General features: G+C 48.3%; 2 protein-coding genes across 2 annotated transcripts in view; both read left to right on the top strand.

Moving 5' to 3' along the window:
- Positions 1 to 9,392, top strand: part of LSP1 (lymphocyte specific protein 1) — a 36,725-nt gene extending 27,333 nt beyond the window's left edge. Inside the window, exon 11 of the mRNA XM_058027139.1 lies at positions 8,026 to 9,392. The gene's annotated coding sequence lies outside the window, so the exon portion shown is untranslated. The remainder of the gene's footprint in view (positions 1 to 8,025) is intronic.
- A 3,626-nt stretch (positions 9,393 to 13,018) lies between these two features.
- Positions 13,019 to 27,587, top strand: part of TNNT3 (troponin T3, fast skeletal type) — a 36,785-nt gene continuing 22,216 nt past the window's right edge. Inside the window, exon 1 of the mRNA XM_058025784.1 lies at positions 13,019 to 13,055. Within this exon, the coding sequence (XP_057881767.1) occupies positions 13,019 to 13,055 (37 nt within the window). The remainder of the gene's footprint in view (positions 13,056 to 27,587) is intronic.

Consider the following 27,587-nt stretch of genomic DNA (forward strand, 5'->3'; position numbering starts at 1 on the left):
CCCGAACCCTTCTGGCTCCCCTTGTCACTTGCTTTACACCACCTTAGCAGCTTTCTAGTTGCTTAAACACAGGTGTGGCTTATTTTCTCCTTCCCACTCTTCCTGGGCTGCAGGACCTCACTGCAGGCTATGGAACAGGGGTTTTTCTGTAGGTGTCAGTTTAGGCATTTAGCAACTGCCTGATGCCATTTGAAAAATGGGCAAATTCTGTGCCCAGTAGCATTCCCCTTCTCTTCCTCAGCACAGCAGCTCAGGCTGGATCACACCACAGTGACTTCCAGTGAGCAGCCATTGGTAGAAATCTGTTGCCTCCAGGGATGTGCTCTCCCATCTCTGGGTACCCTTGTGTCAGGGTCTGTCTCTGCAGGACTTGCCATAGTTGCTGTGTGCCTCTGCCCTTTATGGGGTAAAAGAGCTAAACCATGCACCCAGACCTGCCTTCCTCTGTCTCCTTCCTTCTGCTTGTGGGAATTGCTCTCCCCAGTGGCATTTCCCCATCCTCCATCCATGTACAGTGGGGCTGGGGTGTGAATGCAGCCTGACTGGAAGCCCAGCAGATGCAAAACCTAAGCCTTGGGTGAGAGATGTTGGTTTTCTCTGGGTAGTTGTCCTTGGTGCAGGACAAAAGCTGTTTTAAAGCACAAGTGCTTCTTAAACCACCTTCACTTAGTCTCCCAAATGTAATTGATGTTGGCTGCTCTGCTTCATGCCAGTGCTGTGGCTCTTGTGCATCCAGACCTTTGTGCAGAGGCATCCATCTGGCTGTGCTGCAGTGAGGTGCCATTTATCACTCTCTGGTAAGGCTGCCTTTATCTGCTTTATGTGTTTTATGCTGCACACTTTAAATTTTTATGACTGTGCTGCTGCATGGATGTTTTCTGTAGCCGCCTTCTCTGTAGCCTTCTCTTGCAGCAATATTAAATTATCCTGCAGAAGCTTACCTAGGATTCACTTGTGATTACTGCACATTTCCAACCTCTTGTTACCTTTTTCTTTGAAAACTGGGATTTTGAAGAAATCCCCATCTTAGATAACTGGATTATTCTTCCTACTTGCTTTTTGCCCTTTTGAGTAGAGAAGGGGTTACAGAATAGAGATAAGACTGATGAAGTAAAAACTTAAGGTTTTCTAAATGAACTGCTCTTACAGCATCACTGCAAAATAGGAAGACTTCAAAAAAGGCAAAAGGGACTCTTTGTTTCTAAGTCTATTTGCAGCTTGGCCTGAGCAACTGTTGGTCAGTTCCATACCCTCTGCACATGTAAAAGGAATCTCTGTACACAGCTCTTTATATTCTACTTGGGCTAAACATAGCAATCCTACATTAGCTGTGTAGGAACACCCCAGCACATGACCAAGTCCCTTGTGAAACAGAAATAACCAGTCTCCCAGCTTTCATGCTCACAAGCCTGCTGGCAGTGGAGCTGCAAAGGGCAATACTGGAAAGCCCAGTTGTCTCTGTGGGTGGGCAGAGTTGGGGATTTTCCTTTAAATGCCCTTTTTTCAGGACATCAGGGACAAGCAGGTGTGCAACTGTCATGATGCTCACCCTGAAAATGAGACTACATGTGGTTAGCAGAGCCACTCAGAAACCAGCACCTTGTTAAATACAGAGTTGGATACCCATATGCTAAAGCAGGGTCTTGTTGGTTATAGTGGGAACATTAACTGTCAGCTATTGTGGAGAAAACATGGTAAAATACATAGCAGAACTTGATTACTGAAACAAAATTGTTCTTCTGTGCATTATTATTAAGTAGACTGGCCTAGGAAGGCTGTCAGATGATGCCCATTTTGATAGGCAGATGAGCTGTTTTGTGAGAGCAGGATATCTTTGTCTCTTGTCTGTGCTTTGGGTGAAAGGATGAGTCTCCATTTTGTTCTCAGCAAATGAGAATGGGGCACACTTTAAGTAGATGAGTTAGAGGCTATATGTATCCTCTTTGAGTTTGGTTTCTAAGACACTCCCTAGAGACATGGAGCAACCCAGATTCCTTCATTTCAGATACAACTGCTCTTGTTCCTAGGATCAATCTCTTAGATAAATGCAACAAAAAGATTCAGATTCCATTATCCTACTCTGAACTGGCCTTTTTTTCTATAGGCAGCTTGTCCTCTTCACTGTGTGCCTTCACTCTGTTAGTGCTTCCAGTGATTGTTGTTGACTCTTAAAACAAACATGTTAGTTTTCCTGTGACCTGTGGATGTGGTAGTTATGCATTTGAGCTTTTGAGAGTAACCCTTAAACCTTCAGCATGGTGCTGCTGGCTTGGTGGGGTTTTATTTAATTTAATTTCCTTTTTTCCTTGCACGTGGCTCCACCGGGCTTGGTCAGAGGTTGGCGCACTGCAGAGGCATGGAGCAGCCTGGTGTCAGTGCACAGACCATCCTGATGCCGTTCTGTTGAAGCTCTTGGTGTGCTCCTCAGCCCCCTTGGGCCGGAAGCGGCTCACCTCGAACACGGTGCTGATCTTTGTCATGGGCTTGGCTGCCAGCTCCTTCAGCTTGCGGGCGTCAAAACGCGGCTTGTGCAGGAGGATGGGCAGGCGGCGGGGCAGAAAGAAGCTTTCTTCCTTCTGAGCCTTCTTCTCTTCTGCTTGCTGCTTCCTCTCCTTGCCGAGTGCCACCTGGTATAAGATGGCATCCCACATTCTCATGGCTTTTGATTTAACCACCATGCAGTCTTGCTTGACGACTGCTTGAGCAGCATCAGCTTTATTCCCTTCCTCCTGTCCCAGCTTCTCTGGCTGGGACTCTGGGGAGTTGGTTGCTTCTGGCTGCACTATCAAGTGCTTCTTGAGGCGATGCCAGCCACTGGCAGTGGTTCCAGGAGCTCTTGGTGCTTCTCCTGATGGTGGTGCTGACTCAGCCTTGCGGGGACAGCTGGTGTTGGGTAAGCTGGGAGTCATCTGGAGTTCAGTGATGTGTTCTGCCTTGGTGTCTGTGGGGGTGGACCTGCTACCATCAGCTTGTGCTGGAGTTGCTGTTGCTGGACGTGCTTGCCTCCAAGGAGCGCTGGATGTTGATGGTTCTGGGATGCCTCTGTCTTGCTCTGGTAATTCAGGAGCTGCCTTGCATTCAGTGTCACTTCCATGGGTTGTAGGCTTATTGGTGTGGGCATCAGAGGTGCTGGGCTTCTCAGTAGGAACAGGCTTGGGAGCCTGATCGGGAGGCTCTGTCTCTGCAGCAGGAACGAGGGGAGGTTTTGGCAAGGAGGAAGCTGCCTTGTTGTCTTTAAGTGAGGTGGGTGTCTGCCCTGGAGGTGGTTCAGAGCTGCTTGTTTGAGGTGCTGGGGAAGTAGGCCTTTGGTATTCCTGGCTGACAGTTCCTTGGGTTGGGTTTGGTGTGGGAGTCTTAGCCCTGGGTGGCTTGACACTGTGGAAATAAGTGTTCACCTTGGTGACATAGGTAACCTCTGGTGCCCTTTCTTTGCTGGGTGTACTGGCAGGAGGAGGCTTGGGGAAAACAGGTACTGAAGGGTCAGATGGAGGGGGAAGGTGGGAGCCTGTGCCTTCAGGCTGCTGTGGAGTCTCAGGAGCTTCTGGCCTCTGTAGCAGGGGCATGGCTGAGGAGGCTGTGAGCTTGACGTGCTCGGCAATGCGCCGCTGCTCCGTGACCTTCAGCGTGAAGGGCTTCCCCTTCCGGAACGGGGAGAGGGCGCGGTGGCCCACGGGCCTGACGGAGAGCTGGGTGGGCAGGGGGGCACAGGGGGCTGCTGGGGCCTCGGGGGTCTCTGCTGCTGGGGCAGCGCTCTCTGCACACTCCTGGTCGGGGCTGGCTTCGTTCACGGGCGACAGGCTGGAGCGGAAGGACTTGCCCTGCTCCGAGGTGAGGATGGCGTTCTTCCTGGCTGCCTTCTTCAGCAGCCGCTGCAGCCGCAGGTTGTCCTTCCCAGGCTTGGGCAGGGTGGGAGGGGGGGAAAGGGGGTGGTGATTGGGAACAGGCTGGGTGGAGGATGATACTGTTATCAGCATTGTCATTTCCTGCAAGAAAAGACCAAGTTTAGAGTTGGTGTGGGCTTAGCCCTGGGCTGGATTCTGAAATATTTATATATGAGTCCTCCTCTTCCTCTCTCTAAAAGCTGTGAGTATGGAGTCAGTATTGTGGGAGAAGAGCTTGCTTTGCTCTCCTGAGGTAACCTCAGCCAGGCTTGAGGGTGGGTGTGGCAGGGCAGGGGATGTCCTGGGGGAAGCTGTATTGCCAAACCTACAGCCCTTCTGCTGCTGGCATTAGCACAGTGAGAGCTCCTGGGGACCCCAGATGTTCGTGTCTTGGCAAGCCCTAATGGGATTTGGAAGGAAATGTCAAGGGAAACAAAGTGGGTTTGAAATTTTGAAGCTTTGAAACATCTCCAGAGGCAAAAAGCAGGAATGTTTCATGGCTTTCCAAATTTTGGTTATTAATACTCTGATACAATGTTACATACAACAGAACGGCCATAAACTACGTGTGTCATTTGAATCAAAGTCAGCAATGGCCTTGATTCATTTCAGCTGGCATGAAGACATCCCTGTGAAATACAGGGCTTCTCAGAAGCTCTGTTTATCAGTGAGGAAGTGCTTTGTCACACCACTGACTCTGGCTGGTCTTCTTTTGCTGTATGAAGCACAGGGACAATGTTTTCCTCCAAGATAAAACCAAGTTTTCCCTTTCCCTTGGGAGGCTTTGCCCCATTTTGCCTTTATCACTCGTTCTTGAACAAAGCAGAAATGGCTTGTGCTCTGTGTCAGGTCTGATCTCCAATGGCAATTGCAGCCCTTTGGCCAATGCTGGGCTGCTCCAGGGATGCATGGCTGCTTTTCCTGCTCTTTATTGCTAACTCATCACTGCCTCCTTTTTGGGGAGTGCTGGTCAGTGGAGCTCAGTGAGCACAGTGGAGTGAAGGGTTTGTGTTGGGAATACAAAGATAAAACTCATCTCAGTTCCCTCCTTCCTCTTCCCGAGCAAGCTGGGGAGCACCAAACAGCCTCTGACCTGCAGTGACTCTTTGGCAGCCCCAGGAAGGAAATCTGACTCTATCCTGGCTCTTGCTCAGCACAAAGTTGCTGAGTTTTGCTATGAAATGAGGCATAAATCACTGAGCCCCTTAATCCCTGGTGCTGGGTGTAACTGAGCATCCCGAAACAAGGAAGAGGAGGGCAGGGTGATGTCAGGCTTGCCTGGGGGGCTATTTATTTTGTGTGCAGTGTTCTGCTCCCGGTGGCTCCCAGCCTGCTCTGGTTAGTGTGGGTGTGTAATGTGATACCTACTGTGCGGGAAAACTGTCCTGAATAGAACTCTGGGAAGTGCAGAACAGCTATTTGTGCTCGAGTGCCCAGGGCTGGCTTGGGACTTGCAGTGCTGCTGTCAGCACTGGGCTGGGAAGGTGATCCATACCCAGCAAGCAGGTGGTGTGTCTGCCAAAACCAAAACTGGTTGGGCATGAAGGGAGAAGGATGATTTTTTTTTTGTTAAATTTTTAAAAAATTGTTAATAAAGGTAGCAGCAAATAAAAGCACTGAAGAGGTGGCATGTTGAGCTCAAAAGCTTCAAGGTCAAGCCCTCAGTGTGGTGGATGAACTGCCCTCCAGAGCAGGGGCTGTGGTGGGCAGGGTACAGACAGTGTCTACCTTGTGCATTCAGTACCAGAGAGAACTGGATCTGTTGGAGCAGCTCCTGAGGAGGACCACCAAAATGATCAGAGGGATGGAACACTCCTCTGAGGACAGGCTTGAGAGGGTTAGGGTTCTTCATCCTGGAGAAGAGAAGGCTCTGGGGAGATTTTACTGTGGCCTTTAAATATGTAAAGGTGGCTCCTAAGAGAGATGGGGCACAGGGATTTTAGTAGGGTATGTTGCAATAGGACAAAGGGTAAAGCTTTTAAACAAAGAGGGTAGATTCACACTAGATATAAGGAAGAAGTTTGTGTTTGGATTTTTTTTTTATGATGAGGGTGGTGAAACACTGGAACAGGTTTCTCAGAGAGGTGGTGCATGCCCTATCCCTGGAAGCATTCCAGGTCAGGCTGGATGGGGGTCTGGGCAGCCTGATTTAGTTGCAGATGTCCCTTGCATGGGTGTTGGATTAGATGACCTTTAAAGGTCCCTTTCAACTAAAGGTCCCATTCAAGCTATTCTATCATTCCGTGTTTTACTTTAGCTGTAGGCATGAGAGACCTGCTGTTTTCTGTGAGGGGGCTTGGAGGGGATTTGTGTCAGCTGGGGGTGACAACTGTTGGACATTCCCAGTGTCTTATCAGCTTCATTCCTTAGGCACAAGGCTGCCATTAGGATTTGCTTTGTTCCAGGCACTACTCTTAGAGACAAGTCTGCACTGTTCCAAAAAAAGGCTGAGAGCCCATTCATTTGTCATATACCTGCTTTCCTCCACAGCCTCATGGGTATTTTAGGTTCTTCTGGTTCAGAAAGCCAAAATGTCTCAGTTGGAGGGACACATAGGTACTTTTGTACCTGCTTCGGCTCTGTTTGTGTAGGAATTGGTAATTGCTTGTGGGGTTTTTTTATGCCTTTTTTTAAGATCTGCTGAAGGGTGAGTAATACCAGCACTTCATGGTAGGATTTATTGTGGAATGACTTCATCTGCTCCTGTTTAATGTGATCCCATGGACAGCCTGTACTACAACATGAGCTATGGTCCAGCAGCACTGGTAAACCAGATTTATAAGGTTGACCTGCTTCAGGCTTGTGTGGGGAATACTAAAGAGGCAGGGCAGTGAACTTCCCAGCTACTGATCAGCTCTCTGGGTGTTTTCTGTGTCCTATGGACTGCTGCACTCCAGAAAAATGCAGCTCCCCACATGAGTCAGAGAAGGATCTTGCCTGGGATTTGCTGCAAGCTGCCAGATGCTACTGAGGAGGGCATGGGGGCTCTCAGAGTTTAGTGTGCACACACCAGGAAAATCCCCCTGCTCCCAAAGTCAGAGGCTGCTTCATGCTGCACAACCTCAAGATTTGTTGTCTCTCGCAAATTGTCTGTGCTTTCAAAATTGCTCTTGCTGCTATCTCAGCATCCCATCTGACTTGAAACCTGCTGTGCTGTGGGTCTTGGAGTCCTTATGGGCGGTGACTTCCATGGCATGTGACTGCACTGGAATCTGTGTGCTTGACTAATGGAGCAGTGAGATGCTGAGAGACAGCAAAAGGAAATCAGCTGTTAATTTATTTGTCTTTCCTGTCATGCCTGGCTTTGTTTTGAGTCTCCTTTAGGGCTTTGTGTGCTCAGGAGAAATTCTCAACAGGGAAGACTTGTGTTCCCCCTTGCCACCTAATGAAGCAAAAATTCAGGGGCAGACAAACTTGCTTTGTTGCCAGTGGGAAGACTGGAGCTGAAAGCCTGGGGACAATAGGGGAAGCACTGCCTCAAACTTGTGTCGGTTTGTGATAAGCTAGCGGGAAGTGAATCTAGAAGTCAAGAGGCTCTCAAAGGGTTAAATTTGTCTGCTGCTGGTTGAGCTCCCATGGGTGGATGGACACTCATCCACTCTTGGGCCCCAACTGTTCTCCTGACTTGGCTCCATTTGCCATCAGCCCCAAATCAGGAATAGTGGGGAGGGTGTCAGCATGCAGGAGTCATTTATCAAGTGATGGAAAAGTCATTTGTGTGCTGGAGCCCCTTGGCTGCAGCAGCTGTCGTGCGTGGAGCAGATGGAGAGCTGCAGGAACCCAGCCCTGCTGCAGATGGTCCCAGGCAGAGCTGTGGCACTTGGGGCTCTGGGGACACTCTCTGCTTTAGGGGCTTGGGAGGAAGCCTGCAAATCTCCTTTCTGGGGTGGGAGGCAGCGTGGCAGGAGTGCAGCCATGACTCTGTGGGGTGTGCAGCCCTCAGCATCTCCTCTGCCATGGGCATTCCCAGCATGGTTCACTTGTGCCAAAGCCTTATGGGGGGGCTGATTCATGGGGCTTTGTGAAAATGGGTGGGAGAAACCCACCTGTAATTGCTGGAGAAGATACAGTTTCTGTGTAGCCCAGGGTGTTGCTCATGAGAGGCCAAATGCTGTCAATAACATTGTGTTTTCTTGTCTTGCAGCTGAGCTTGATCCTGACTCAATGCAACCCTCCGTGCCACTATTTCCTCTGCTCCACAGAAGATAATTGAAGGATGTTTCTCTTCTCCTGACTGCTGTCAGTCTGCTTTGGGTACAGCCTGACTCCTCTTGGGGTTTGAGCAGTACCCCACACTGCCTCCAGATGGATGAAAGGAACTAGATCAGCTGACAAAGCTCATCCCTGTTTTAACTTTCTATGTGACTCTTGGGCTTTTTTCTTTTTTTTTTTTCCTTTTTTTAAAAATCTGTTTCTGCTATGGAGATGAGAGGCTCTGTTCCCTCACCTCAAGTATTGGAAGAGAGGGATCTGCTGCCCTGCTGAGCAGGCGAGGCTTTTGTTATGTGATTAGGAATTTCTCTTTTTGTGGCCCTTGGTGGGTGGGTGGTGGCAGAGAAGGAGCTCAACAGAAGTCTGGTGAAGAACTGATGTCTGAAATGAGGGCAGTGGGCAGGTCCTGAGTGTAAAAAGACTGCAGGGAGAGTGCAAGGACCACTTGTCTTTGTTGGTGCCAGCTGTGGGTAAAGTCTTGCCCTGTTTATGAGGCATCCTCCATCCCCCTATGTCATCTGCTTGGAGGGACTTCCATCACTGGTCTGTGTCCATCAAATTGCATTCAATTTAGTCTTGGTTTCTTTTAGTTCCCAGATCATTCTTTAATCAGTTATGTACCCATGCCAAAATGTTCCTGCCACTTTTCTGTCTCAGCAGGCCAATAGCAGCTTTTTTTCAAATACCTGCTGCCTTCCTCTGCCTGTTTAAGATGGATTGGAGATCTCCTTTCCCAGGTGAGGAGTGCTGGCCCTGGTGTTATCTCCCTTCTCTGGGACAGTGATTTGCTTATTCTCTGACCTGTGGGCTGCAGTGCCAGTGACTGAAACACTTCTAAAAGTCAGATGTGGTGGCACCTTGATATCCTGTGAGCTGTGTTCCTGAAGCTGAGCAGGATATCTGGGAAATGGCAGCTGCTGGAAGCTGTCTTGGTGAAATGGCATCCTAGTGAATTGTCTGGGGAGACCAAGGCTGGCTGTGAACGTGGGGAAACTGAGTCCCTCAAGAGTGGCATTTCTGCCCCTGGGCCTGAGGTCTGCAAATCAGCTTCTAGGGTTGTTTCTGAACTCTGTCTTCATACTTCATGGTGTTAACATGTCCCCATCCCCTCTTTAGTCTCATTCCTACTTTCTTCCCATGTCAGCATAATTTTGCAACTTGTTTCTACCCTCCTGAAGGAGGGAGGGCACCTTGTTTTTCTTCCTGCATCTTTGTGCTTTCTGCTTAAAACTTTTTGCCTCCTTGATTTTCTTGTTGTTTTTTGTAAGCATTTAATAAAATTTGAAGAAGATGTTGTAATGATGGCAGCTCTGAGAATTTTGTTCATGTAGGAGTCTGCAGCAAAACTGTTTTCCTTGAAACTCTCTGCTTGAGTGTGAGGTGGAGGAGAAGCATCAGTCTGAGTGACAAGAAGAAAAGGAACTTGACATAGGCAGGAAAGGGGTTTTCTGTGTGCCTGCCCCATTTACATCCATGTTATTCTGCTGTACTTTTCCTTGTGAGTAAATGTAATTCCCCTCTAAAAGGGGAAAGAGTAATGCTTGGGTGAGCAGTGGAGCAGCCTGCAGAGACTTCCTGGGGAGTGTGAGCAGCAGGAGAAGCACAGAGCTGAACTCCCCAGGGAACAGACCTGAGCAACATCACAGGCTTCAACCAAAATCACTGGTGATATCAGCTATAAAAAGAATTAAATAAACTCCTCTGTATCTTGCTCATCCAGCTTTGATAAGGTCAGTATAGCTGTCTGTACTGGAACCCAGCACACTGATGAGCTGATGGCTCTATTTGGAACCATCCACCTTTTTATGGAAAAACCTTTTTACGAGGGTGACCTTCCAAGTAATAACACTTTTATGGTGTAGAGACAATGAAGAGTTTGAGATCCTAACACTTTAGAAAAGTGTAGGTGAAGAAGGAGAATTCCAAATATAACTTCTTGCTCTTGTCTTTCTGCTGATTGGTACCCTTGTTCTCTCCATCCTCTGCTTCAGTTCTGGGAAGTGGGAATTCAAGGAGTCCTCAAAGCACTGAGCAGGATGGCCCCATTTTCCTCCCTTCAGCCCTTCCTCTGCTGTGCTGGGATTTTCAGGTGGGGCTGGAGCAGTAGCAGTGTGGTGCATAGAGGTGTTCTGGCTAGAGTGACAATAACACTGCTTTGCATGTGTGCAAACTGGTTGCACTGATTTTTTTCAACACATTCTGCAGCTGGCTGGTGGAAATGATGGCTGAAAACTTCTCCAGTTACTATTCCTGTGCCCTTCCAGTTTGGAGAGGGCAGAGCAGGCCCCAAAGGCTGTTTGTGTGAGATTCCTTCTCTAAGGAGGGTTAATTTGCAGAGTGTATTTTCTCCACTTAAAGCCCACAGGGACCTAGATGTAGTTTCAATAAACAACTGCTGTAATTCAGGTTGTGGTGGCAGCAGAGAAGTGAGCAGGTTATGGGAGACCAGAGCTCTCTAGTGGTGGCCAGGGACCAGGGAGGGAACTGGCTCAGAGTAAATCTGTGCAGCTCTTTATGAGGTGCTTAAATCTGCCAGGGGAATGTTTCTACTGCTAAATTGACTTGATGATGTGCTGTTTCTCCTCCCAAAGGAACATGGTGGGACTAGCAGAATGGTGAAACCTTCCCCTACCTCCCAAAAATGAAGAAAAGGGACGCTGCAGCCCAGAAATGCTGGATGTGCATTTTGGGCAATGCTAAGAGGGGATGAGGGACATGGAGGCTCATCTCTTCCTTTAGCAGGAACCTGCAGGGAGCTGTGGCTGATTTTGAGTGAAGGAGGGCAGGCTGGTGCCACTCTGCAGCTGTCACTGGTCTCAGGTTAGTCAGTAGCTGACTGCTTCCTGTCATTCCTCTGTTCATTTTTCACAGCAATGTGGTTCCTGCAGCACTGGCATCTCAGAGGCTTTTGCTGTGAGACTTTAGCTCTGTCTTCTCCTGGGACCACTGCATTTTGAGCATGACAAGGACAAACTGTCATACTGAGTGAGTCTTGCAGGATTATATTACCCTCAAAGCCTGGTGGAGAAGAGTGATGCTTTCCTGGTCCCTGTATCCCTGTGCTGCCTGCATCTCCTGTGCTGCCCTGCTTCCCCAAATTGCCATCCCCTTGGCAGTGCCAAAAAGAGGGACTGGGAAACCCCTGTGTGGGCTCTCAGTGCTCTGAACTGGTGGCATGCCTTGAGGTGTTGCTTCACTACAATTTCTTCTTTACCCATCTTGTCTAGATTATGCAGAAGGGGAATGTCATTTTGGCAGCATTGGCTCTGAAATAAATTTGTGGAGGCTCCAGTGGTGCTGAAATGTGCTGCTTGTCTTTCTGTGGCAGGCTTCAGGGCTGCTTTTTTCTCCAACAGGGTCTAACAGATGAATTCTACATGAATGTATGCAAGATGGGATTGAAAAAGGTGGTCCATGATGACTGTAATGCTATAGAATAGCATTATTTAAACTTGGGGCAAACTTAAATAATGGAAAACTCAAGTCTGAGTGTCATGTCTTTATGTGGCACTTGTTCTGCCTCAAGACTGGGGGCTGGACTTCATCTGGTTCTCTTTCCAGGTATAAAATAATTACAGGCTCATTTTTACATCCATCCTAATGTATATCTGTGCGTGCTAATTAACAGATTTCTGCTCAACCCTTGTTTGCAGCTCTGCACTGGGTGGTAATGGACACAAGAGTCTAGAGTTTCCAAATGACTTTGTTCCTTGAAATGTGTCTGCAGCTTCTGCTCTTTGAAGGAAAGGTCAACCCTGGGGACACCTGAGCCTGAATATCAGAGCTTTGCCTCCTGCCACCACCACCTTTGGGAAGGAAAATAAACAAGCTCAAAGAGCAGGGTGGCTATAAATACTGAGGTGGCAGCTGATATGCTGCTGAACAAGGCTCTGAGGCTGGTCTGTTGGTGACTCCTTGCCAGCTCAAGACACTTTCCCTGATGCTGCATTTTATATATATATATATATGTCTGTATATATATATATGTCTGTATATAAGCAGGTTAAGAGAAAAAATGTATTTCACATTGACAAAAGTGTAGCTGGAGCTAGGATTTACTTTAGACATGGAACCATTCCAAGGATCCTTGAGACAGGTGGATTTTGCATTAGTTGCAGTGGAGTGATTTGATTTAAATCACAAATTTTCAGAAAGGTGCTTCATCTCTTCCTGATAACTTTCAGAAATAGTGGCTTAGCAATGCTAAAGACAGGCATTAAATAGAAAAAAGTGTGATGGACTTGAGACTTATGAGGATGATGGGAAGAATGGGGAAAGGTTGAGTAAAAGTGAGGGGGATATCCCATTGGGATTTATACAAGTGAGCCCTTTAAGGCATGAAAGAAGCAAATTGCCAGTGTAATTTGTAATTATCCAATGAAATGCCTGGTTGGATAGGTGGGTCTTCCCTAAGGCTGTGGAGCAGCTGTGAGCTCCTTCACTGGTCTCCTGCCTTGCTCACCTCCTCTGGGGACACAAAACAGCAGCTCCAGGCATTGGTGCTGACTCCCATCCTGCTGCTCAGTCACCATCCTCACTGTCAACCTGTCTCATTATTGAGGTGTAAGTAGTGTGAGGATGGGACCCAGCCCCTATCTTGAATGGCCAAACTTGATTTGTTGTCTTTGGAGAGATGCTCAGCCTGGATCTAGAGTGTCCAATCAGGATCTCCTGAATCCCACAGGGACTCTAAAGCAGATGCAGCAAACACATGTCCCAGGGCAAACAAATGGGTGATGGTGGAACAGTCTACCACAAAAATCAGAAATCAATATTAACTGGGGGGAAAAAAAAACCAAAACCAAAAAGAAATGCATTACTTACTGATGTGTAATTTGTTTCCATCTGAAATCATTTGCATGTTGGGAGCATCATGCTACTCAGTCCAGTTTACAAAATTAACAGGTGATTGTTCCTTTGAGATCATGCCGGGTACTGGTTGTGACTTCCAGAGCCCTGTAGGTAAGTTCAAAACATCACACAGAACAGTGTTTATGGCCACTAATAAGAGGTTTCTCAAAAATAAATAAAGGGACTTTTTAAAAGCATGAAAAGTTCCACCACCTAAAATTAGCGTGAAGAGGGGCTATCGAGTGACACCGTTGCGTGCTCCCAACTTTGGCTCTGCAAAGTTCAGCATCTGAAGAACTGGAGAGGTGAAGGGCAGAGGATGGTGATGTTGCCAGGACAGCTATTCTAGCAGAGTAGCTCCAGGCGATGAAACCAGTTGGAGGCTTTTCAAGTTGGCTGGTAAGATTTACTGTTTTGCAAAAGTCAGGGTTGCAAAATGCAAATTTGGAGCTGTGCTTTGATTGTTACCTTCCCAAGAGAGGATGAGAGCAAACTCTGGCTCTGTCTTTACTTGTTCCTAGTGAGGGACATACTATTTTCTGCACTTGCAGACCATACTTGCAGAGGCTGCAAGTGTAGAAAATGCTGCCCTGGGAGCAGAGAGGGTTTGGAGTTGAATTTTGGTTGAGGGGTTTATGAGCGGTTTGACTCCAAGATCTCAGCTAAGACTGCTGAAGTGAGCTGGAGAGGATGGCATCAGTGCCTGCCTTTGTCCTGGGCAGCCTGAGAGCTGCCCCAACACCACGCAGGTGCTCACTGACTCTTGGCTTTGAGGCATTTCATCCCATTTTCCAGCTGACTTCTCAGGTTCTACTTTTTCCCAGCCTTTCAGGAGCCTTTAAGTGTGAATGCCATGGCAACTGGGGGGTTAAATGTGTTCCCAGGAAGATGGGAGCATGTGAGAGCAGTTTCCTGCAGGTCTACAAACCGCTTTATGTCCAGGTTAAGCTTGGGCTGTTTCATATGGCATTTGAGAGGCTGGTGAGCTACACCACAAAGCCAGCTCTGAAGGCAATTTCCTTCTGCTTTCACTGCTAAGCCTTGTTGCCCACTGACTCCTCTCTAATCTGAGCTACTCCATCATGGATCAAGGCAGCAAAGCTCTTCCTTCATCCATCAGAGGTCTGGCCCATCAGATGAGGCTGGTTCTTGTGGGAAGGAGGGCATGTGCTGGTGCTTTGCAGTGGGTAGCAGAGGTGAGCTCTCATTTGCCTCGTTCCCCTTTGCCTCCCTGCTGACTGGGGAGCTCCTGCCTGGCTCTGCAGGACACACTGCTCCTTACTGCAGTGCAGACCTCTGGGAGGATTTGGGGTAGGTGCTTGGTCCTTCACACAAATACCCTAATGCAGTTAATCCCTCTTTGACTGGCAACTTCAATGTCTCAAAAACGCCCTTGTCTTTTAGGAATGCTAGTGACTTTGTGTGTCCCCAACACTGAAGATGTTGCTGGGGAAAAAGAACAAAACCCCAGGCAATAACAGCCCAACTGGAAATTGAAGAAACCCCATATTCTGAATAAGAATATTTTAACAGACTTCAGAAATGCCCAAGGACGCATTGTACCCTGCCCTGCCACTGTCACCACTGAAGCCACACCAGCCCAATGCATGTATTTGCAGCACAGACTGTATGAATGATGCAAAGGGCTGGCTTGTGCTTGCATGTGCTGAAGTACGGAGCGTTCAGATCCCTTCCTATTTCTTAACCAAGATGTGGAGTTTCTGTTCTTACAGGCTAGGAGGGGATAAGACAGGCAGGTATTTCTACCAACCAAGTTTCACAGAAGGGATGACACTAGAGACCTCCATGGAAATGCTGGTTGACTCCCTCCCACCAGATGCAAAGAGGAGAACAGCAGTGTTAGGAAGCTAAATAGATGTATGTAGGTAATGTGGTCATCAATAAGAGAATGCTAGTTTGTTGCCTTTTATTCTCCTTTTCATGCCTCTAAGCTTCTGTGATTCCATGCAGCCGCAGCCAGGAGAAGGTGTTGGTGCATTGATGTTCCCCACCTACCCTCCAAGATTCAGGTAGGTGAACCCAGAGCTTGGCAACTGTTTGCTGTCCTTGTTATCTGAATGACTGCTGCAAGAGGTGCATCCCTGTGCATGCACACCCTGCACCAGGGCACTTCTGGGGAAAGGAGAGGCACCCAAGGATGGAGATCCTGAGCCCAAGTGCCAACAGGATGGTGTTAGAGGAGCCTGGGAAAAAAGATGGTCTTTGCTCAGCCCCTTTGGATCCCATTATCACCAGTAAAATGATAGTGGTCTGCTGATAACTCAGAAGAGCTGGTTATAAAGTTTAAGGCTATTCTGATCTCTTCTTGACTGGCTGCATAAAACAGGCCATTGGATTTTGCTCAGGAACAGAAAATTATTATGTGTATATATATATATTTATATTCTGTTCTTTCTCTGAATGTACTTACTTAGCCACTATCTGATCTGCCTTTTTATTGACAGCTACTTCAATTAACTTGGAAAGAGTGTTCAATGAACTTAGGACAGCTACTCTAACCTTGAACTGCTGAATAAACCCCCCTGCAGAATCCCTTTCTCTGGGGTGGGATGAAGAGGATAAAGGGCATAGGGGAACTGTATAAAATTTACTTTGCCTTCTTAAATGGCTTTTGTGATTCCCATTTCCCCTCTGCACTGAATCATGGTAAAAGGTTTATAACTGAATGTCACAGAACAGAAAAACACATTCCCACTCTTTCCCAGTGAGCTTAATACATTTTTCTGGATACCTTCCATTATTTCAAGGCTGTTATTTGTAGAAGCAGACAAACATGCCAAACCCGAAATATCTATACCATGCAAAAGAATAAAATATATTGTTTTGAAAGCATTCAAGCATTACTTTGGAGAGAAGGGAGTATAAAGAATCATTCAGACTGCGAACTTAAGTAAAACACCTTTTCCTCATAACTAAATTCCCTTTGGAGAACTTAACCATTTTAGAATGACAGAAGGTGTCAGTGAAAGCTCCTCTGTAGCTCTGCCATGAAGGTGTAAGTGCAGTCATGAGCAAGTCTGGGTGAGGAGGGACTTCAGGATCTCCTCTTGCCCAACTGCAGGGCCAAAGCAAAGTGTGCTTTGGAAGTAGATCTGTTTGTTCTGTGTTGGAGAGTAATAGGGATAGGTATTGCTTTATCTCAGAAATTGGATTTCTCATGGGTGGTTTTATGGGAAGGATGTAGCTGATTTTATTTACAAACTCTGTAGTCTTTAATGAACATGTAGGATTTGATTTCAGACTCGCAGGGCTGTAGAGGTTTTCAGATGAACTTTTCCAGTGCTATTTCAGCTTGCTGGCTGAGTATTAGCCAGCCATAGAGGCAATGATCCATGAAAATGCTGCCTGCTGACTGGTGTGCAGTGAGCACAGGGAAAGGATCTTTAAAACAAAACCCAAACAAAACACACACACCAGCCTTTGACCAAGGCGCACATCTTTATGCAGTTTATAAAATTATCTGGGCTAATGTGTGTGCATACTGTATGTAAAATCATCTCCCTGAGTGCACAGGCTGCTGCAATAGGTCAACCAAAAGCCAGAAAAGATGAGAAGAGTTGATTACAGCTTCCCTGCAACACAATAAATTCCTGTGGCCCATCTCAAGTAGCCATTCTGGGTGTTCCTACTTACCAAGAAGAAATGTGACATTGGGCCAGGCTACCTATGGAAACTTGTCTAGATCTCTGCCCCAGCCTCAAGTTCCTGTTCAAGGAGGGACACTGCTTTGCTGTATGCTGTCACAGTAAAAGCATGCTAGGCTCTGGCTGGAGGTCAGCTGGCAGAGGGACATTCTGTGGTCTGAGACCCTTTTTCATGTCTGTGTCCTCACGTGTGCTCTTTAGCCTTGGTGCTGGTGGCACAGAGGGGTTTCTCCCATGACAGGTGCTTGCTGCACCCTCCTCTAATGAAATTGGGTGGCTTTTGGCAGCTGGGCAGGCACAGCTGGCATCATCTCCCCCTCACCTGGTCTCTGTGACCAGCAGGGAGTGTGAGGCACTTGGTGGTGCTTGCTCTCTCTCCAGGCTGTGCTGTGGAGCTCAGGGGAGAGCCCCAGACACCTTGCTGCTTGTGCAGGGAGAGAAATGATGTCAAGACAGCAAAAATTATATATCTTAGAGCAGGAGCATCTAAAGTAACTAGAGACAAATGTGATGAGGAAAATGTGGCAGGTTGTGAATGAAACTGCTGCGTGATAGAATCAAGGGGTGAAATTGGGACGTGACAGAGAATGTGTGAAAAGCAGAGTCTGTGGCTAAGCTATGGAACAAATGTTGGAGAGGCCTGTAGTTACATGCTAAACTGAACAGAGAGACCCACAAAGGGAAGAAAGGACAACCACAAACTGGGCTGTGGGGAATGAGCCTTGGTTGTGAACCAGGTGTCAGCAGAGCAAATTTAAGAGGTGTGCATCAGACAAGCCCTCTTTACCAAGGGATGGAGAAGGTACCCTCTGTCCCACGGGAGGAGGGATCCAGATCATGCTGGCACTGGAAATGAGATGTATGCCATGGACGTGGTTCTGACAGAGGCAGCCCATGGGATGCACAGCTGTCCTTTGGGACAGTCCTGAGCAGAAAGGCCATGCTCCCAGTGGATGGTGATGGGGAGGACAGAGCATGGACATGACATGTGATCTAAAGATGGATGTTGTCTGGAGCTGTGGCTTGACAGGAACTGAGCTGAGCGCAGGAACTGAGTGGATCCTGCAGGCAGCAATGTTTGCTTCTCATCTATTTGCAAATGGAGCTGCAGCAGAGAGGTCTGATTGCCTGCCCTTCCCATTGCTTCTACCAGCTGCAGGTTTGTCAGGATGCTTAGAGTGAAACCTGAGTGATGTGAGCACTGCCCTGCCCACAGCAGCAGTGCTCTGGTGGAGGCTGTGCAGCCTGCAGGATGCTCACTCTGCTCCTGCCAAATGGCTGGCAGCACACGGGCCCAGGGGAGTGCTCAGTGCACATCTGCTGGGAAGCACCCTGCCATCAGCCCAGGCTCTGCATGCACTTGGGCACACACACACACACACACACACACACATGCTTTATTTTGAGCTGATTGACCAGTCCTTGGTGTGGCAGGCCTGAGCTGCAGCCCCCAGTGGCAGCAGGGACAGTCTGTGGTGGGCACAGGGGGCTGGTGAAGGCCATTGCCAAACTGGGCCCACCACGGGCATGGAAACAGAAACAGCTGGGAGCCTCTCCTCCCATGCATCCCCACTCTGCTGCTGGGCAAATATGGTATTTCTTGGAGGCATGCCCAGCTGGTGGGGAGCTTGGGGGAAAGGAGCCAGTGGAAGACAGCAAAACTGCTCGGTGGTTCCAAAAGCGCAGTGTGAAAGCTGCTTTGCCATGCTAGTGCTTTGGGCAGAGCTGCAGGGGGTGTGGAGGTGATGATACCAGGTCTGGCCATGTGTTCCCATGCAGCTGCTGCTCTCCTCAGCAGCACAGGGTGCCCACCCATCTCCCCACCCCACCCAGCAAACCCCCACATGGAGCTGGGGCGCTGAGGATGGATGCACTGTCCCCCCACCACCTGGCAAATAACAAAGGCATTGGCTGGAGGTGGCTTGCAGGAGGGAGGCGAGGGGATAAGCTGCAGGACAGCTGGAAAAGGCATGCTGGACAGGAGATTTTAGCTCGTGCACGTTACCTGGTGACTGGGAGGCTGCAGCACTGTGCTCCCACTCCACGGCTTTGAAAGCTTGTCTCTACATCCTCAGATGGGGACCCTTTCTTGCAAGCAGCAGGGAAAGAGTGGGCAGGAATCAATCTGTGACCTGAGCCAAAAATACCGGCTGCCCCACAGCTCCTGAAGCTCTTCTCTGCTCCTAGAGGCGGAGGAAGGGGGTGCTGGAGCTGCCGGGCACACAGCAGGGCACAGGCTCTGTTGCTGGGGAGCCCTGCCAAGGGACAGGGCCAGGAGGGAGGGGACGGGAAGCTGAAGCCTGGGATATTTAGTGAAATGGAAACCCTGAACCAGAGGGTTGTGTGAGGCACTGCAATCCTCTGCTGGAATAGTTGGGCAACTGTGGAGAGTGCTCCGGCAGCAAAACCACTCCAGGCACCCCAGCTCCAGCCACCTGGGGTTGCCCTCCCTAACAAGTCCTTACTTAAATAATGCTTTCATGCCATGCTAAGAAAAGCTTATGAGCTCTTTTGCTGCATTTTTCTCAATTTTCTCAATTCTTGCTTTTTGTTCTAGGTCCCCTCCAGCCCTGGTGTGTGGCAGAGCCCCAGAGCCTCAGTGAGAGGTGGGTGTGAGCCACACAGCACTCTCACACAGATGCACTTAAGGCAACTCGAGTGCCAAGTGCCTCTGCCTTCTTGTGTGCCTTTCACTGCTGGTTCCCAAGAGCCCTGGATGTTCACAGGCCTTCCCAAAGCTCTCATCCTGCAGCACAGCCAAAACCTTTGCATGTGGAGGGGCAGCTGGGGAGAGCCCCTGCCCAGGGGGAGAGTGGGGATTGTTGCTGTGTGTTGAGGCTGTGAGATCCACGCTGCCACAGCCAGGATTTTAGCAGTGATCATGTACCACGGAGCTATGGCAGCCCCCCAGTTTGTTTCTGAGGTGCCTTTGCCTCAGATACCCCTCTTTGAGCCCTGCCTGCCTGGCTGTAAATATAGAAACATAAGCCCTGGAGGTTTTTTTCTCCAAACATGTCCCTCCCATCTTAGCATTATCTGTGCTATTCCTCCAGCTGCTCCTATACATGGCATGACCTTTTCCCCTGCCTTCCCTTGCTTCCCCCTCCATCTCACCCCTTCCCCGCCCATCCCTGCTCCCTTCCCTGGCCAGCACAGGGAGCCTGGGGCCAATCAGCCCTCCCAGGCGATCAAATGTCACTATAAGTTGCGAGCTGCATCACCTTGGGACGCTCGCAGATCCCAGCCTGCCCGTCCCCTCCGACAGGAGCTTGGTGCTTCTCTCTGCTCCTCCCAGGTAAGTGGGGTCCCTGGCAAGGGGGGCAACACCACAGAAGGGATAAACCTTGGTTTGAATGGAGGAGCACCAGGGGAGGGTTGGGTTCCTCAGGATCCTAAGGAAAAGGCACTCGTAGCTTTAGTTGGGCATCTCACAAGTCTCATGTCACCCACAGAGGTCTGGGTGCTTTGGAGTCTCAGGGATTAGTAGTGGGAGCATAGGTCCTTCCAAACCAAGATTTGGGACTGGAGATTGTTATCTCTGGGGCACTCAGGGAGCGTTCCCTCAAGCAGCAGGAAGAAAGTGCTGACCTTCCCTGCTCTGTCACCCAGAGAAATGGATGGCTGAGGCAGGAGGTATGAAGGGCAGACCACCAGGGAGCTTCTGGTGGATGGAGAGGGCTGTAGGTCTAGAGGGAGATCTAGGGAAAAAAATGTGGCCATGGAAAAACTGTCCCCTCCCACAGGAATTGAGAAAATTGAGTTTTGCATGGTCAGGCTAGCAAAGTGAAGGAGCTTGAAGTCATGAACATGGAGAGTATCCCATCACCACTCTGAATTTAACCCCGTCCTCCTGCCCTTCTGCACACACAGGGAATTTCTCTTGCAATTTTCTCATTTCCTGTGAGAGTGGAAAGTTTTCCATAAGCATATTTATATTTCTTAGATCAGCTTCTTGCTGTCAGGTGGTGGGTATCCTCTGGGGCAGGAGGGGCACCAGCACAGGTGACTCTGGGGGCAGCAGTTTGGGTGGGAGCTGTGCCACTGATGGGGGGAGCCCCAGTGGGGCTGTAGGTGACTGCCAGGGCAGGCAGCCACCCCTCAGGGGGACAAGACTCAGGGAGGTGGTGGGTCCCCAAGAGATGCTCAAGAGGCACCTGGCTGAGTGCTTTAGGGCTTACAGTGGCAGTGCCTGGTGGGTGGTTGGACTGGATGATCTTGTTGGTCTCTTCCTACCTTGGTGATTCTAAGACCAAGGAGAGGCAGGGGATGTGAGCTGAGCACAGTCATTGGCTTTTTGTTCTCTGTCTTGGCTTTGTTATCCCTAGAAAACCCCTTGCAGGGATCGGACAGCTCATGCTACCCTGCAGATTAGGATAAAGAGCACATTTTGGGACAGGGAGTTGGGATTTTGCTATGACCCTCCAGCAGTGCTGGAGTCCTGCTACTCAGTTTCAGCATTAGAGAGAAGTATATGCATATGTTTGTGTACTTATTAGATATCATATCAAAAGAGATAGGTATTGTATATAATATATGTATGTATATTAAGAAATCCCTGCAGTGGGTTGGCAGTGGCTCCTGCTGGGCAGAGTGGCTGTGTGGTGCTTGGTGGATCATAGCCCATCCTTGCCCCAGAGCTGTCCCTGCCAGGCCCCATTGCCCATGCATGGCCACTTCTGTGCTGCCCCCTTTCCATGCGGCTCTTGCCACCCTGCCTACCTTGTATGGCCTGCCTTGGGAGGGGATGATTGATGGGTGGGTTATTTCCAGGGATGGCCTGGAGGTGCAAGGCAGCCCATTCCCCCTCCCGGGTGCATTCTCAGCTGCTAAGAGGCTTCTTGGGATGTGCTGGCTCTGCTCTTTCAGCTGAGGCCAGGAGCATTCGGGGCCAAAAGGGACATGGTATTCCTGCCCACCTGAGGCTAAGGGTTGGTGTATTTGTCCTTCCAGTGACCTGCCTGGCTTGGGCAAAATGCAGAACAACCTTTGCTTTCACCTTTTAGGGGTGGGAGCAGGCAGGAAGTTTTCTGTCTGGTGAAACTTTCCCATGTGTTTTGATTTCCTTCCAAAGGGTGGGCAGCATTAACTAATTGATTTTATTACATCCTTAAACCTCAGTCAAGACCAGAATCCATTTTTCTGCCACTATACAAACAAAGCCCAATTATTGCCTGAAGGTGCTAACAGCCTTAATCCTGGGCTGCATTTGCTGTGTGTAAAGTAATTTCCACCAAAGGCTAATCCAGAGCCAGCTGGAGACTTTCCATTGCCTTCGGGCAAACTTAATCCTAACTGCAAAAACTGCCGCTCTTAACAGATTGCTTTCTTTATTGCCTTTTGGATGTAAATATAGTCCAATTTCCCTGGCTGCTTTGATGACTATGTGGATAGTGCTGGGCACCAAAGAGCCTTTCTAGTCTTTGGTGGCTGTAGCTATGCCAGTCTGCATTTTGCCCCTGGCTTTAAGGGACCAGATGGCTTTTGAATGCAATGAAGTGGACAGACACCTTTCTCTTCTGGAAGCTAAACCTTTTTATCTTTCCAGCCAGGGCAGTGGCAGTCAGGTACTGCCTTAAACGCTGGCCTCTCTTGACAGAAGGACCAAACCTGGCTGGATGTTTGGCCCTTGCAAGGCTGAAATCAGTGATCCTCCCCTGGATTTTTTGTCCCCCCTGTCCTCGCCTATGGGGTTCCTGTATCTGGCTCATCTTTGTACAGAGTCTGCCAATGCACTTGTTATTAATTCATTTTATCTGGGGCCAAGAAATCCCCTCAGGGTTGGGGTCTTATGGTGTTAGGGATGCTGGCATTCTCACTCTGCTTTTATAGCACACGGACAGATGCCATGCAAAATCCCATTCGCATTTGCAGCGCTTGGATTAACAAATATGGAAGGGGGCAGGGGAACAGCCAGTGTGACAACTCTCAGCAAGATGTCCTTAGAGCTAAATTGGAGACGAGATGAGCTCATTCCAATAACTGCTAATGGAAAGCCTGATTGCAAAGGCTCCCATTGACTTCAATTGCCTTGGAAAGAACAGCGTGCACTGCGCTACATGCCCTGCGCTGAGCAGACACTCTCTGTCTGCACACAGAGGGTTCTCCAGCTGATTTCTTCACCATTTAGTGGTATTACTCTTCTTACTAGAATGAGAGAGGACTTCAGCCCACAGCCTTTTAAAAGTCCTCTTTTTTTTTTTTTTAATCCTCCACCTTGGGAAGAAGGAAAGCTTCATTTATAAAGGCTTAATCCATGGGAGGATTGGCCATTGCCCTAAGTCTTTACAGAACATGTATTTTGGAGGAAGCCAACAGCTGGGCATTAGGCAAGTTCCCTCTGCAGGCTTTTGCCTGGAGAAGCTCTGCTGTCCTGTTGCTTAAACCAACATGCTGTCAAGCATTATTACTAATAGCTTGGATAATTCTTGAAGGCTGAAATGAGACTGCTAACATGCTAGCCACTGAGGAGATAGCAAGTGCAAGTCTTCATCCTGAAGATTTTATGAAATCTAGACTGAAAAGACCAGGGGAGAGAGACCAGCAGTGTTGTAGCATTCAAATAATTAACAGTAGTGTAAATTGAGCAGAAAAGACTTTTAAAAGCTGAAATTCCTCCCAAACACAAAATTCCCCCTGTTCCTTCTGCCTGGTGGAACTAGAGTCCCCAGAGTCATCCTTGGGCTGGCTGTTGCAACCAAGGAGAGGGCAACCACAGCTATGAAATTAAAAGCAGCTTGGGACCAAGAGACCACTGAGCCCAAATCTCATGTGCCCTGCCAGTAGATTACCCTCCCATCCAGCACCTCAGGTCAGGTCATAACACAGACCCTGCTAGCACTACTTCCAGGGAAATGTTGAATTTCTGAAAGAGAATAAATGAGGAGCCAGAAGAAAAAATCTTGGCTGTTTATCTCTCCTTGCAACATGGGGGTTTTAAATCCTGTTGATGTTAACGTATGGTGCCCAAGGTCATTGCTGGGGAATGGAGAGAATCCCTTATAGGGCAGGGTTGGAGCCTGTGGGATTACTGCCTTCCTCTGAAATAGAAAGCTGCTGAGCTGCAGTTGTTCCTTTTGAACCTAAGTCAGCCCACCTGCTCCTTCAAGACATCTCTCATATATCAGCTGAATAATGAAGTCATGAAAGTTGGGGTTTGGGCCAGCAAGGAGAAGCCTGGCTTTCTAATTTAAGATCTGCTGTGGATTTGGAGAAAGTTTTGGGGGCCTTTCCTCATCTTCTCCCCTGGCCTCAGGGCAGCTGATGCTGTTAGGAAAGCCAGTGATGCATTGCATAGAAATGGCTATATCAATGTGAGCTGCCTAACTAGGCATGTGGCTGGTTTTCATCTTAAACTAATCATCAGATTATGTTCACTCACTCATCAGTTGTATAAACCAGACACACTTTTGGGTGCTGACAAATAAGTACTTATCTCTAGGTTTATTGGTAGTTTCAGTTATTTTTGTAACTGACTGAGGCTTTGGAGGTGGCACCTTCCCACCTGTGGTAGCACAAAAGAAGGGAAAATTCCTCTGATCTTGCTGGAGTGATGGAAATGTCAGATGGGTGCAGGAGGATGCCCTGGCCTTGCCTGTCTCCCTGAGCTCTGGGGATTCTGTAATTCAGAGATGGGACAAGGCAGCCCCTGGGTCTGCCTGTGGGAAGCAGCTGAATTGATGGGATTTATCTTTCCAGATGATCTTTTTCTCTCCCCCTCCCTTTGCCCTCTGACATGGGTGGCAAAGGTTTGTGCTTCTCCCAAAATGTCAGTGTTGGTGGGGAGCTGGTTGGTGTGTGGGAAAGCAGGTGCTTGGCTTTTTTTGTCCTCAAATGTCAATCCATCTGCTTCTGCCTCGGTATTTTTTATGAGGTGCACTCACTAATAACACTGTTTTTCTTCTTTTTCTTGTTTGTTTTCCTTTTCTTCTCTTTCGTCTAGAAACTAATTGCCAACATGTCTGATACCGAGGAAGTGTAAGTAGAGAGAAAGTTGTCTGTGTGTTTATCTGCTCAGCTTGGCCCCACGCAGCAGAGCCAGGGCATCCCTGTGCTCTGTGCTCAGCCTGAAGCCCCCCGAGGCTGTGGGGAAGGAGCATGTTGACTCAGAGCATCCAAGACCCCTCCCTGTCCAGCACAGAACATCCCTCAAACACCTCCACCCTGCTCAGCCTGCCCTCTGTGGCTGTGGGGCTGCACCTGGAGGAGGGGGACTCAAACCCACACTGCAGCGGTCTCTGCCTTGCTTTAACAAATCCAGAGCAGAACGACCCAACCCAATGGGATCATTTGACATTTTGGCATCAGTAGTACAGAGGGGAGATTTAGGGCAGTCATGGAATCAGAGGAATCATGGACAGACCTGCAGACAACAGAATTTCAGCAACATTGCTTCAGTGTATGGTTTAAAGCTTGACATCAGTACAGACGGGATAAATACTTACCTCGTTTCAATGTCCTTTTTTTCCTCTCTCACAGGGAACAAGGAGAGGGTAAGTCTTAAATCTGCCTGTAATTGCTTCTGTGCAAGCCTGCAACATTTGCTGGCTGTGTCAGCTGGAATGGTTGGACAAATCTGAAGCTTCTTTTTGTGCTCCTGTCTGTCTGGCTGTCACCACCTTCTGGGGTTTCTACAGTACCTGTAGCACCCTGGCCGTGTCCGTGCTGCGGGCCGCCCGTGGGGTTTCAGCCCCAAATTGATGCCCTGGTGGGAGGGGACGCTGCTAGTTTTTGTAAGGGCACTGCCACCTGCTGGCAATTTGTTTTGAAGCTTCTGTATGTGTAATATATTCTGGTTTTAGAACGTAAATGCCCACAATGTTTACAAGCAACATACATAGACACTTTTCTTATATTCAGAGAATATGCTATCCTACTCTGCTACCTTTTCCCTGCTAATGCACGTCTAACCTTGAGTTTCCATTGCCCAAGGAAAAATCCAATACTTTATTATCTTCTTCCCCTTTTCAGAGCTACTCTTTTTTATTTTCAAAGTAATTTAATCTTGTTATTTGACTTGCTGGTTTGCAAGTGGCCTCTCAGAAACCATCTTGCCCAGCAGCCCTGTGAGCACAGAGGGCTCTGCCATGGGTAACGTCCTACTGATGTTGTCAAGGCTGATGGTTGATTTGTCTGCTTTTTTTCCCCCCTCTCCCATTTCAATGCAGAGGAGTACGAAGAAGAAGGTAACAAAAAAAGCGGAACGTAATTTATCTTTCTTTGATTCTTGGCCCTGCTTTTCTCTTGGCTACATTTCACCCTTCTCTTTGGTGCTTGCTGCTAAAGGCAATCTGAAACACTTAATCAGTAAACCAGTTGGAAAAAAAAAACAATCAAGATTTTTGGGGCTGACACATGCAGAGCCTTCATGTTACAGTGAAACGGAGTATTTGTGTGAGAGGATGGTGAACAAGCTGGGGGCTCATCTGTCCATAAACTTGGAGCTTTTCAGAGCAGGGACTGGTGCAGAGCCCCCATAACGTATCATTGGTGAAATCCTGCCATTCTCATTTTGGCAGTGTCCACAGATTGCATTTAAATTTTGAAATTGAAAAGAAGAGCCGGTTGCCCAGCTCCTGAGGAGCACCCGACAGGGCACTGCTGAGGATGGAAAAGGCAAGGCAGAGAACCAACTGGCAAAGATGAAGTTTCTTACCATGCCTTTAGCTGGCAAAATGTGATTTGACAAGCTGTGAGAGACAGAGTGCTGATCTGGAAAGATGGAGCATGAAAAACCCTTCTCACCTTTTGTAGGCAGCAGGGAGAAGATAATTTGGAGATGTATCACTGCCTTTGCTGGGCACTTTTGACACACTGGCTTCAGTTCAGGCAAGTGTAGATGCCAGTTGTCATCCTTCATTTTCCCAAGGTGTCTGGAACAGAGCTAAGGGCCAAACTCTTGGAATTTCTCCCAGGATCTGTCCTTAGTGCCTAAGGCATCTTCTAAGGGGTCAAAAGGAAAACCCTTTACTGGAGGTGGAATATTTGCACGTGGAGGGTATGAGACCAGCTCAGAGACAGAGAGTTGTCCCTGTGTAGAAATGTTCATTCTGGGGATTTACACACAGCAGAGCTTTTTCTTTTTTTTTTTTTCTTTTCTGTTTTTTTTTTTTTTCTTTTTTTTTTGGTCATGGATTCCTCCAAGTTGCTGCAACAGGCAAATTCCCATCAGTGGTGGTGTGAGCAGAGGTGCAGCTGTGGCCATGGTGAGACTAGTTTCTGCTACTGCTATAAGGTACATTAGCCTTAAGCAACTATTTCCCCTGTCATTGCTTCTGGAGGGACCAAGGGCTCAAGAAAAAGAAAATAGAGACACTAAATAGGTTGTAGAGCTGCCTTCAGTCATTATCTGTCTCTCTGGCCCTGCAAGGAGTGGCAGAGCCAGAAAGGTTGAAGGCATTTTTCATGCTCTGTCCTTTACGTCTTGTCAAATGCCAAAAGAGCAAGCGAAGGGTGTTGCTCCTACAGACAAGCCTTCCTTAAAGGAAAAGCATTTTTTTCCTTTCTCCTTTCTTCCCTAACCGTCTACTTTTTGTTTTCAAGAATTTAATGACTGATATGACATTAATAGGCAGGTGAATTTCTTTTTAATCTGCATGACTGGCTCCTCTGAGGTGTACTTCTCTTTGCTCCATACTTTTGCTTGACCTTTGTGTCTCTTTCTGAAGTCATCAATTTCTTTTCCATATAACTTTTCTCCATCACTTTCTAACCACCTTTTTTCTCCAGGCCTTCGCTCACCCTAGCACCAGTTTCTAACAGTTTTCTGTTTTCATTTTCCTGCTTGCTGTTGCTTCTTGTTCCATGACACTTGCCACCTGAAGCTCAGGAAGAAGGTATGTGACATGGCTTCTGCTTTCTTTCTCTCTCAGTGTGGAGGGAGAACGTGTGTAAAGAAATCCAGATCAAATATTTCTCACCCAGTGTCTTGAGCCACAGACATCAATGCAATAGTGGACATTGATGTTGTTTATTGAGCTGG

This window comes from Melospiza georgiana, chromosome 6, assembly GCF_028018845.1.
Source record: "Melospiza georgiana isolate bMelGeo1 chromosome 6, bMelGeo1.pri, whole genome shotgun sequence".
NCBI lineage: Eukaryota > Metazoa > Chordata > Aves > Passeriformes > Passerellidae > Melospiza > Melospiza georgiana.